Raw genomic sequence first — 13,616 nt, 5'->3', positions numbered from 1 at the left:
TAGAGGAAAACTGCAGGAGATGAGGAGAAAACACTTGTATTTTACTAGTAGACAATGAAAATAGCAAAGATACAATTTGTTCTTCAATCCGAGAGGAAGAACAACTCTCCAAAGTTCTCCGGCGAAGCCAAGAGCCCAAGCACACAAACCTAGATCTCAAAAGAGAATTCAAATTCAAGATAATCCCTAATTCTCTCTTAACTCTCTAATTAAAGCAAAAGGAAAGATACAAATTACATAAACACCCTCTTCATTCAAAAATTCCCTCCAACGAAATGCTCAAAAGCCGCCTAGCCCGCTCCTTCGTCCGCTGTTTCTGCGATCGGCAGGTTCCACCCGGCTTTGGACCGCCGGGTGTAGAATCGGACCGGTCCAGCTGGGACCGGTCCAAAGTTACGCGTAACAGACGCACAATGAGTTTCCTTTGAACAGGAATCCATGTCGCAATATGAAATCTCCCAACGACTGGCCGGTGGAACATCTCTCCCATGAAATGGCGAAGTCCCTATCTGCAGAATATAATTCGTTAAGAGCTTCCAAACCTGTAACTTCTATTTAGAGTTGAAGGAGAAGGGCTGAGCGGCGGCTCAGAGCCTCCGCGACTCTGTTTTGCTGCCCGGATTTGTGCTTGAGCACAAAACTAAACTTTTGTAAAAAAACAACCCACGTCGCATGCATCTTATTAATATTTATTTGTGTTTAAATACTAGAGAGCTTGGTTGTCACTGCACAAAATGAAATCGTTATGTAAAAGATAATGTTCCCATTATTTAAGTGCCTGGATTACCGCATGTAATTCTTGCTCGTACGCTGGCCTCTTTTGCCTGGCTGGGCTTAGTTTTTCGCTGAAGAACTCCACGGGAAGTCCCTCCTGCGAAAGGATAACGCCTACCCCACCGCCGAAGCATCGGTATCCACATGGAATGGCTTGTCAAAATTAGGGGCTGCCAAGATCGGGGCCACAGTGAGCGCCGATTTGATAGTGTTGAAACTTCGTTGTTGTTCAGCTCCCCATTTGAATGTGCTAGCCTTTAAACAAGCAGTAATTTGAGCAATAATTATACTAAAACCACGGATGAACCTCCTGTAGAAGTTAGCCAACCCATGAAAGCTGCAAATCTCGATCAAAGTGTTGGGTTGACGCCATTGTTGAATGGCGATGACTTTGCTGGGATCCATTCCCACGCCCTCCACCGACACTATGTAACCCAGAAAATGCACGGATGAAGTGGCGAACTCACATTTGGCCCTGTTCAGATACAATTTGTGTTGGAGAAGCACTTCAAGGACTTCTTTTAAACTCCTCCAGTGTTCTTCCAAGGACGGACTGAAGACTAGTATGTCGTCGAAGCAGACTACGCAGCATTTTCCCAATAGTGGCTTTAAGACCTCGGTCATTAGTCTCAAAAATGTGGTCGGTGCATTGCACAATCCAAATGGCATATCACGTCATTCAAACAAGCCGCTGCGCGTTTTAAAGGCGGTCTTCCACTCATTGTCTAATGCGGATCTGGTGGTATCCGCTTCGCAAGTCAAGTTTTGAAAATACTTTGGCCCCCGCCAAGAAGTCCAGCATATCTTCTAACCTTGGAACTGGGAATCTATACTTCACAGTGATTTTATTGATAGCTCGGCTATCAATACACATCCTCCACGACCCGTCCTTCTTCGGAACCAATAAAGCCGGCACTGCACACGAGCTCAGGCTAGGCTGAATAAGCTGCTTGTCCAGTAGGTCATCAATGATGTTATGTAATTGCAAATGTTCAGCCGGACTCATCTTATAATGACGTAAATTAGGTAGAGTGGCCCCCGGCGTGAAATCAATTTGGTGTTGAATTGATCTCATGGGCGGCAGCTCATTAGGAAGGTTGTTGGGAACTGTATCCGAGAACTCCTCCAATAGCTGTAGTAATTTTTGTGGATGGCTTATAACATCCACAACCTGATTTTCTTCTGCCACTAAAAGAGTCATTATAACTTTCAGTTCTCGCCAAGATTTTAGCAAGGAATTGCCAGAGAAGATGCATAGAACTGGCCTCCGATCCACTTCTTCGTTTACTGGATGATGTGTAGTTGGCAGCAACTTGAGCTTTCGGCCTTTCCATTCGAAGGCATAAGCATTAGCCCGCCCATCATAAACTACCCCAAGATTAAATGGCATACGTCCATGTCCAGGACGTCACAGAGTATCTCACCGTTATAATGTTTTCTGATGGAAAAATTTACCCGGCACATCTCCGACACTTGAATATCGACACCCTTCTTAACCCAACTAATCCTATAAGGATTTGGGTTCTTAGTGGTTTTAAGTTGTAAAGCATTAACCACGACCCTTGCAATGATGTTTTCGATACATCCATTGTCGATCAGAAGATCACACACCTTCCCCTTTATGGTACATTTAGATTTGAAGATTGCATTACGTTGAGTCATAACGCCTTGATTGGGTGCAAGAAGCAATTTCTGGAGGACACAAACAACCGGCTCGCCCTCATCCCCAGCTACTTCCTCATAGTCTTCCTCATCGTCTGCTTCAGCTGTGGTGGTGTGTTCCTCCGATTCTCCTACAAGAAGTTGTAATTGCTGATGACTCGGACATTCGTTAGATTTATGGCCCGGTTGAAAACATCTAAAGCACTTCAATGTGGTTGGCCGGCCATAAGGATTTTCCTTTACTGGAGCTTTCATGCGATTCATAGCCTTATTATCCCCTGTTTGTGGAGGCGGAGCGGTCACGATTGATGCCTTAGGAGTCGATTTCAAATTGCTGCTCTGATTAGGCCCCTGCCCTCTATTGTCCGAAGTGGCGAAGTCGCTAAAGTGGCGACGTTGAGGCGCGGGACGGATTGGCCGATTGAGTTGCATTTCAGCCTTTAGAAGTTGACCGCCTGGGAAAGTGACCAAACTGAATTCAACTCAAGTTTGTCCTGAATGGCTTCCCTCAAGCCACCAATATAACGAGCCACTATTTGATTAGCAGTTTCGTTTAGATTGTTGCGGGCACTGAGGCGGTAAAATTCCCCTGTGTAATCGCCCACACTCCGCTGCCCTTGCATATAGTGTTGAAACCTCGTGTAAAGTATTTGATCATAATCTGTGGGCAAATAATGACTCCGCAAGAGTTGCTTCATCCTTTACCCAATTTCGGACATTGCCCTTTCCTTCTCGGTGCCAAGCTTGCAACAACTGCTGCCACCACGCTCGCACCACCTCTTAATCGTCAAGCTACATACTTCACTTTCTTATCTTGTGGAATGTCCATATATTCAAAGAACGTCTCCACGGCACGTTCCCAATCCAGAAAATCCTCTGTGTAATTTTCCATCAAAAAATGGGATGTCCATTTTTACCCGAAATTTCCCATGCTGTCTCGGCCAAGCCTTATGGCGATGCCGAGGGGGTGAAAAATATTGCGGAATGTCTCCCTCATCTGGGTCCGACACATCCTCCTGTTGCAGAAAGCCCGGATCGACGTCTGAGTCTGATACTTCTTGCACCTCATTCCGCGTCCGTCGACCGCCTCTACCCCGACGAGGAGCTGCTCTATGGATTGGAGAAGTAGGGGATTGTGGCAGTTGAACATTGCCGCCGTTGCCCTTGATACTTTGAAACTCCAATCACACTTCTTTGGTGAATTGACGAAACTCATTCTTGAGTTCCTCCAACTGTTTAATGATTAGGGATTGATTCTCCCACAAAGCGCCTTTGCCAAGAGCGGGTCGTCTACTGCTCTCCTCCATTGCTGCCCCTTCCAAGCTCTGATACCAACTTGTTGTGGAAGCAACAAGAAGAAGGAAAATAGATAACAAGCAAACCGATAAAACAATAAAATGCTAAGCAAGCAGTATATTCAGATAATCAAAAGCTGTCTTCTAAAGCACCTATCCGCCTCATATATGCGGGTTGTTTTACTAAGAGTGACATAACAAGAGAAAAAGTGTAAATGTCCTCTAGTACTATAATTAGTTAGAGAAGTAGTGGAAATATGCATTCTAACGGTAAGAGAAAAGGTGCTCCTATTGTGGTGTTCCTGCAGCTCATTGGTAAGAGAGGTGATTCCACATCACGTACCAATCTAACAAATACATCATTAAGCTTAAGTGTCGTCATTATTATCATCATCGTCACTAATCTTATTCAAATTATTGGGGATTGAATTTATAAATACTCATTTTTCATTTATTCGATTGATTTTTCACCTATAGCATGCTAAATTAACTTTCAAATTTAAGAATCACTTTATCATTTTGTTCAATTAACTCAGCAACTACGAACATGTATGCTTTGCTTATATTCATATTTAATAGTATATTCCATTTCACGCTCAGATTTACAATCACGATTATACTCAAGTTTGTCACATAGTTTAGGTTCAAACTCTATTTTAAATTCAATCTATTTTTGTGAATTACACTCATAGTTAATCACATGTTCCAATTTAATTCATAATTCTAGCTCACATTCAATTCCAAATTTCCAACTCTTAAGTACAAGTTCAAATTTATATTTAAGAGTTTCTAATGAGAAGTATCAGTTCATAATCAATTTTTACTGGGAGTTCAGGCTCATAATCAAGACCAAACTCAAGTTCTTATTTAGGTTCAAATATGATTTTATTTTCAATTTGAAATATGAGTTCGGTTTGTTCATACTCAAGCTAAATTTCAAATTTGGGCATTGACTCTTGCTTAGATGCGGATTCAAGCATATTGACTATGTAGGAACAAATTCAGGCACCACAATACCTAAAAATCCATTCAAGCATATTGACTATGTATGTTAAGTCTTAGGCTTTATTTGGGACGGCTATCTTACTGCTTCTTAAAACAACTTTTTAGAATAAAAGTTTTATTTGTTGTACTAGAAAGCTGCTTTAAGAAGCAGTGAGAAAGCCGTTCCAAATGAAGCCTTAATCTACTTCATTTTCAAAAAGTTATTCATGAACTATGTTTTCTTTAATAAAATCAAATTTGATTGCATAAGATTTTTGTATCGGGATAGAGAAAATAATCAAAATGATTCATTGACTTTTTATGAAAGATCAAAATAATCTCCAACTATATTAAAAGTCTATTTTGATCCTTCAACTCCTTAAATAAGTATGAAAATAATTCCACCATGGGACTATTTTTATTCCTTTATAAAGACTTGAGTGAACAAAATGATCATTTAATATAGTTGGTGACCATTTTTATCATTCATAAAGAGTCAATGGACTATTTTAATCCTTTTCTCTGTTGGAATATGTTTAATAGGCTCTGAAGGAGAAGACAATATATAACAATAGATACTTAATTCACCTTATTTTACTGATCATTTAGTTTCCATATGATTGAAATTCATTCAATTGGTTGTATAAGTTCACCATGGGACTATTTCATATTTTAATTGTCTAATCTCCCCTTCCAATACTTCTATTCTTTTTCCTACTATAAGTACCTGGATATAGGCTCCAAACAACAAAAAATAACAATTTGATGTGAATTTGGCCTTCAAAGAGTAAAAATCAGCAAGGAGGAGGTCGGAGAGAAAAATGTAGAAGAAATCAACGAGGAAGAATTTTATTTTCACCCAGGAAACCGCTCTGATATTAATTTGATAGGAAGCGCTTGTAGAAACTAATAAACTCTTGGCTGAAATTTAATTTCAGCAAATCCCAAAAGAAAACAACAAGAAGAACCATGATGAAGAACCCAAGAGAAACTTTTTATTGAATGCTATTAGGAAGAAAAACAAGATAAAAGTGAATCTTCAATTAGAGAGAGAAGATCGCGTTGTCCCAAATCCCTAGCCACCGACTAGAGCCCCCTCAACCTTCGAAATCCTAAATTCAGCCAAAAAATCACATGAAACCAACCCTATGGTAAACAAAACTACTTAGAGCATACAACATAAAGAAAATACCAAAAAAAGCCCTCCCTCTTTTGAATTCTCCCTCCTAGCCACCCCTTTCTTCTTTTGAACTAACCCCCGGGCCCCACCCCAAGGAAGGCATAATAGCAGCTAGGTGGACCAGGCATCTGCTCGGAACAAAACCTGGCCGATCCAAGTGGTACTAGCCTAACCATGCCCGGTCCAACATTATATTTTCCATCAAAAGCATGAACAAAACTTAAATCTCATGATAACCATGTCGTGCTTATTCAGAATCATGAATTATCAAATTCTATTTAAGTTGGATTTTTTTAGTGTTTTTTTATTGACACAAGTATTATATTCTACTTTTAGTTATCATGATAACACAGTCATAAGTTTTAATACCAATCAAATGAAGAATGATTTAGGGTATATAACTCGCTAATGTAGCCTACCTTGAGATGCAAATTTAAATAGCACAAGAAAAAAAATTGAGTTACATAATCTTAATTTTAACAAAAAGATAGTCGCCTTTAAAGTAAGATTAGCAAGCATGCTTCTTTTATTTTAAACAAATATAATGGACGTTAGGATCTAAAATCTTGCAATAAAAACAGTAAACAAAAATAAAATTTCAATAATGATCAATATTCATACAATGAAAGGACCACTAAATAAATTAATAGTAAGAACAAGGATGAAAATTAAAATAAAAGATTTGGACATCATACTAGTATATGGAAACTTGCTCTTGGAAGTAAATGTGAAGACTCTCAGAGCGCTTAAAAAATCTAGATCGGACAACACAAGTATTGAGAGAAAATCTAAAATTTATTAAATCATCAAATGGATATTAAATGTTTGGGGCTCTTATTTATAACTAAAATAAAGAGACAAAAACAGTAAGTATTTATAATTCATTAATATATGATCAAATATAACATGTTACACGAATTACATACATGAAAATCTAGATTACAATATAGGCGAAAATTGCATGTTGCTCGGTCAAATTAGCCAAAAATGAAAAGAGTCTTAGTAAGGAAGAAATATAGCAAGGAAGTAGTCAGTCATAGGAAAGAAGACAGTAAGAAAAAAAGTGGTAAACTTGAGGGATCATAGAGAGTAATGTCAAAATATTAGATTCAGATTTCAAGATTGCATATGCAATTGCAAATGTACAATTCAATGCCTAAAGAAAAGGTAAGAAAGTCTCTATTAAAAAAAATGGATCTGTGCAAACTACGAAGTTCTTTTTTTTTAGCTCGTCCTCATCAAAATGGCAAGTCACTGATGTATAAGAATTTCATTGACTTCTACTAATTTCGGTTATCAATAAATGATTTCTAGCAAATCTAAAATTAAAGTTAACTGAATAACAAGGATGAGAAATAAAATATATGGACAACAACTCCAATAGTATCAGCTTCAGTTGTCTTATAAAGCAATACTTCTGTCAAAATTTCATGCATGATGGACATACTCAGCTATATTCACTTTCTAACCAAGAGAATGCAAAAAAGCACTTAAAGCCGAAATGGAGCGTCCAATTGAAAGGAATTCAAGGCATTGGAAAATTAAATTCAAGGGATCATTAAGCTCAATTTTTGTTTTCTTATGTGGACACTACATACAATTCATCGAATAATACTTGCAAACTTTTAGCAAACCCCAGGGATAACAGCAACAAAACATGCTCATAAATAACTAAATATGCTAATAATAAAAAGATATATGGAAAGATCACGGATATAAAATCAAAGGACATGGGCACCATAGCATAATAAGCAACATAGAATGAATTGGCCACGACCAGATCAATATTGGGTGTTGACAAATAAGACCAAACCATGAAATCCAGCCCATTCAGAGCCCATTTGGTCAATTCCAGGCAGAGAACATAATAGAAAATGATGAGACGCATAAAATTTCATCATTTTGTTTGATGTAATTAGTAATCAACAATGGTTCCAAATCTCACAAACCCCCCTAACTGTAATGCTGTCATTTTCATGACACAAGCTTTCAAACAAAAGCAATCAAATGGGCTCCAAATTACATTCTAAGGAAAACAAAAAGTAACGGGCAAACTGATTAGCCCAAGCTTGCAATTGCCCCTAGAGTGTTTTGAAAGCTTATTTTAAAAAAAAAAAAAATAATGGCAAAGTAGCCCCTTCATTTCTTACTGATCGGGATAGATTTCCGTTTGAATCCTTTGAATCTTTTTATCACTGTTGAGCTCCTAACGAGTAATATTTCACTACTTGGCACAATAACAGAATACCTTTCAATTTTTCCTCTAGTCTCTGAAATACTTTTCCCTGAGAGGATTGATGTAAGACAAGAATGTCATAGTATGGTAAGTCATTATTATTGCATTTCTTTTGCTAGTTTATAATTAGTCTCTTGCCTTTATGTAATTATGAGGGGCAATAACATCATTTTTTTTTAGTTTAGGATAAGTTAAGTACTTAGCCTTGCAGGATAGTTTATTAGTTTATTATAAATAACAATTCAAGGGTTTTACTTTGGTGGATTATGATTATTAGAATAAAAATGGAACATAAAATGATTCTTCCTGCTCTTATAGACTGTGACTAATTGCTCGTCCTGTTTTCTTTTCATTGATTTCCTCAAGGCTTTCACAAATTTCACGTGGCATCACTCTACATCATTATCACAGACAATCTTCTATTCCACATCAACGTTTTAAAAAAAGGTTGATGGAAATAAACATAATCAACAACAACAACATCAAGCCTTTGTCTCACTATGTGGGATCAGCTACATGAATCCTTTTTCTTCATTATGTCATGTTAAAAGTTAAATTCTCATTTAAATCTAATAAAGAAAGATCTTTTCTAATATTTTTAACCAAGTCTTTTTAGGTCTACCTCTATCTTTCTTAATATAAGTCAAATCTAATACATCTACTTTCCTAACCGGGTCATCGGAAGGCTGTCATTTTATGTGACCAAACATCTAAGGCAACTCTCTCTAATCTTATCTTCCACTGAAGCTACTTCAACCTTTTCACATATATGCTCATTTTGTATCCGTCTCTAAAGGTAAATCCACTCATCCACCTGAGTATCAACGAGAAAAAATGTCCAAGTTGACTTCTATGAGAATCTTAAAAAAAAAAACTGAAAGATAAGTTAAGCAGAACTTCAAATAGAAAAATCTATTCTACTTGAATGAAAGCTGATTGAAGGAGAAGCTTATGGTAGAAAAACAAATGGAATAACAGCTCATGCCAACAATACAGATGCAAGAGTAAAAAAATCCATATAAAAAACTTGTTTTAATAAAAAAGTATTTTTTTAGAAATAATTGGCATAATCCTTAATCAACTTCTACCAACTTCACAAATATCTCCAGAATGGTATTTCGATACAATCGTGCACGACGTGCATTTTAGTAAAAAACGCCTTTAGAAAAAGGAAATGTTATAAACCAAAATTTTCTTTTTTTTCACTGTTTACACTCATGACAGAAAATTAACTCTAAGCCTTATTTATTCAGTAATAAACCAAAACTAAATAATCACAAAATCTGCAACGTATTTTCTAAGGTAGCAATACTAGAAATATATGAATAACATATACGTCAAGCTAATAAAGATCAGCAGCTGAAAAAATATTAGCAAATTTCCACGATAATATCATCAACAGCAGAAATCGCTCCTTCGCCACAAATCTAGAATTTAGGAAATAACAGGTGATCCCTAACACATTTAACAATACAGTAACGGAAATGGAAGAATAGAAAGAAACATTCTTTCTAACCTGCTTAGCCATATTACAAGCCCTGTCTGGAGAATTCAGGATCTCGTAGTAGAACACGGAGAAATTCAACGCCAGACCAAGCCGGATCGGATGAGTCGGGGGCAACTCTGCCGCAGCAATATCCTGGCATATCAACATACCGTAAGAAGATCGAAGTTTCAAACCTTAGCCTAACCCTAACCCTAACTCGTATCAAATGCAACAGATCGGGATGCCACTTACCTGCGCCGCCTTGTAAGACGAGAGCGTGTTCTCAGCCGCCTCCTTCCTCTCGTCACCACTTTTAAACTCCGCGAGATATCGGTGGTAATCGCCCTTCATTTTATAGTAAAATACCTTGGATTCAGCAGTCACGGCGGAGGGAACAAGCCGCGATTCGAGCAATCGAAGGATTCCCGCACAGATCGAGGACAGCTCGGACTCGATCCTCAATCGATAGTCACGCGCAGCAGCGGCGCGATCGGAAGCTCCTCGGCCTTCTTCCTTCTGCTCAATTGACGAGATGATGCGCCAAGAGGCACGGCGGGAGCCTACAACGTTCTTGTATGCGACGGAAATGAGGTTGCGCTCCTCGACTGAGAGTTCCTCGCCGTCGGGCAGGGAGTTGACTACCTTCTCCATGAATTCCACCATTTCTTCGTACCGTTCGGCTTGCTCGGCGAGCTTAGACATGTAGACGTTTTGTTCTCTCGTTGAGGCTGCCATCGCTTTCGAAGTCGCCGGAGAAGAGAGAAGCCAGTAAGAAGAAAGAGAAGAAGGGGAGAGGGCAGATGAGAAAAAGGCGAGTTTTTCATTTTAAAAGGAACGGATTTCGGAATCCATGAGAGCCGTTTTGGCCTTTTGGGAAGGACAACTGGAAAGTACTCAACATTATAATGAAAGATTTACATACATATCATCTTATATTTTTTTATTTATATATTTAACACTTAAAATTTTAATATTACATATATATCACTCATACACATCAAATATATTTTAATATTACATATATACCACTCATAGTTCATTTGCATATCAAATATGAGTGGTAGAAATAAAATATATGAATGATATGAATGAAATATGAGTGGCATATTTGATATTAAAATAATATAGGGTGGTATGTATGTAATATTAAAATTTTAGGTATTAGATATGTAAACATAATAGTATAAAGTGCTATAAACATTTGAAAAGAAAAAATTTCACCTATTTTTTTAGATCAAATTTTAAGGAGGACTATTAATATTTAAATTAACTCTAAGAGCATAATATAAAAATAATTTAAAATGAAACAAATTAGTCAAATCATTTAGATTATATCAAATAATTTGACAATTTGATATATTCAATAGAATGCACCAGATAGTTTGGTGCATTTTAAAAACACAAAACTATTTGGTGAATAAAGTTTGACTAATTTGTTCGTTTCTAAATTATTTTTATACCACGCTCCTATTTCTAAGTTATTTTTATATTATGTTTTTATAACTAATTTAAATATTAATAACGCTCCTTAAAATTTGTTCATTTTTTTATTAGTGTGATTAAACATTAAAAAAATATTTTTTTCTTAATTTTTATTTTTTTTATTTTTTTTGCCAAAAAGGATGGATTTATATTTAGATTGTTTCTTAATTTGTGCATTCATCTTTTATAATAATTATTTTAATTTTTAAAATATATTACATTAATAACTTATGGCAATGCATATCTTACATTTACTTTAAGATATATTACTTGTTTACATGCTAGAATATTAATGACAATAGATAGAGAGGGTTTAAAATTTTAATTTCATATAAAGATTCAACACATAGAGATAAATAAAAGTTATAAAAAAAAATACTTAAATTTTATATTAAACCCCTATAAATGAGAAAAATTACATAATTTGACCGGCTAAAATAATTGAACTAGTATATGCCATTGATTATAATTAAATTATTTATGTTCTCCTAATTGAAGAATATATTGATAAAATGTTGTAGGTATAAATCATGGATGATGTATTCCATAACAAAAGTTGACGGAGCCTTTAATCATTTGAGTCGTCTTCGATCAAAAGCTTTTTTGAGATATGTTTGATTATTCTCCTCGAGGAAACATGCTAAAAGACCAAGAAGTCTAATATAATATCAGTGTTTAAGTAGGGAATCAGAGCTTTTGTTTAAACATAGATCTTATAGGCAATGATGTGCATTGACACTATGAACGACTGCAAGCGATGAAGTCTGCATGCATCAGCATTATTTTCAATTTCATGCTTCAGCCTTATAAGCAATGTCATGTGCCGGCCGCATGCATCAGCTTCAAAGGTGATGTTCGTTGATATTGTGCATTGGTCTTATTGTCTATCGCATTCATCGACATTAAGCTTTGAGAAAAATGGAGTCAAAATATCTTCACACATTTTGTGTGCATCTTCTGAAATTTTGTCATTTCTCTTTGCCAAGGAAAAAAAAATCTTAAATCTTTCTTTTTATTTAGCCATTTTAGGAGGTCTAGGTGCAAGTCTTAGGCTTCATTTAGAACAGATTTCTTATTATTTTCTAAAGCAACTTTTCAGTAGAAAATTTTTTTGTTCGAAAATTTTTTGTATTAAGAAGTTGTTTTAGAAACCAGTGAAGAAGCTGTCGCAAATGAAGTCTTAGATTGAACAAAAATACTTCAAGTTATCCTTGATCCACAAACATACGATGCCTTGAAAGGATGTTAGCCAAGTTCTATAAGGTGAAGAGCAACAACATACTGAAATCGCTATACTGCATCTTGCATCATAATTCATAAATGCCTTCTTAATAGCCACGTCTAAATAGATTTAAGCTCCAAAATTTGTCCTATGGAGTTTAGGAGATCCTCACAGTCGAATTTACAATGATGACAACAAAATTTACAGCTTAATTAAAGATTCTCGTTGTTGCCCTTATATAAAGGAACAATTATTACGTCCTCTGACCGGACATAGAGCTACGTTCGGCCGCCAATAACATTTCGCGATGTGCTCTTACTTTTTACCGCGCGGCCCGACGACCGGAACCCGGGAATGCTATGTTCGCGTATTGCGAGGTATTACTCGGTATTTGCTCGGTATTGCTAGGTATTGCTTGGCAATAATGAGAAATACCGCTCTGTGAAGACCAATACCGAGTTGTATTGAGTTTTTCTAAAACTCGGTACAACTCTGTATTGCTCGGCATTGCTCGGTATTGGTTATTGCCGAGCAAAATCGACCAATACTTAGCAATACCGAGCAATACTTAGCAAAATCGAGAAATACCGAGCCATCCTGGGTCCGTTCCGGATCGGGTTGTACCGAGTTTGTACCTAGTTGGACCAAATAAAAGTTATATATATATATAGAGAGAGAGAGAGAGAGAGATTCAAGATAAAAGCTTGGAAGAAAATAGAGATTTTGTTCAAGGAAGATCGATGAGGTTAAAAGAGATCCTAAAAAAGAAGGAAGTCACGTCGTATTCGACATGAAGATATCTTCTTTACAGGTATTGATCTACTGTATGAATTGAAATACAATTATTATAAGATATTTTTATAAATGAAAACATGTTGATTATAATATTTTTTCTAACTATATGCAACTTATTATGAGCTGGCATAATAAGAAATACATAATAATAAAATCTGATAAATTCGGGAATTGATTAGTCTCATAATCTCGATCATCTTCGTTGATTTGAAATCATTTAAATCATGTATAATAAGTTAAAAAGTCTAGCAGATCACTAATTTTATAATTGAACTCAAGTACGACAAAGAAATAATATGCATGTCTTCAATCAGTTTATAACAATAGCAGTCAATATGATCATAGATCTATGTAGAAACAGTAAAATACATGCAAGCCTATAAATCAATACATTAGGAAGATTGGAAAAATGGTGAAGTACAAAAACGGTGAAATTTATAAACTATTGCGGATGTCGAAACAATAAAATAACAAATAATCATTATGAAATCATATATCGT

General features: G+C 36.2%; 1 protein-coding gene across 1 annotated transcript in view; it reads right to left on the bottom strand.

The window, feature by feature from the left end:
- Positions 1 to 10,464, bottom strand: part of LOC110105834 (14-3-3-like protein 16R) — an 18,396-nt gene extending 7,932 nt beyond the window's left edge. Inside the window, exons 1-2 of the mRNA XM_020835486.2 lie at positions 9,870 to 10,464; positions 9,648 to 9,770 (exon numbers count right to left, since the gene is read on the bottom strand). Coding sequence (XP_020691145.1) covers positions 9,648 to 9,770; positions 9,870 to 10,352 — 606 coding nt within the window. The 5' untranslated portion in view covers positions 10,353 to 10,464. The remainder of the gene's footprint in view (positions 1 to 9,647; positions 9,771 to 9,869) is intronic.
- Between the last annotated feature and the right edge of the window lie 3,152 nt (positions 10,465 to 13,616).

The sequence above is a fragment of the Dendrobium catenatum genome, unplaced genomic scaffold (assembly GCF_001605985.2).
Source record: "Dendrobium catenatum unplaced genomic scaffold, ASM160598v2 fragScaff_scaffold_1016, whole genome shotgun sequence".
Taxonomy (NCBI): domain Eukaryota; kingdom Viridiplantae; phylum Streptophyta; class Magnoliopsida; order Asparagales; family Orchidaceae; genus Dendrobium; species Dendrobium catenatum.
The sequence above is the reverse complement of the archived record's forward strand: the minus strand, read 5'-3'. Positions and strand labels throughout refer to the sequence as shown.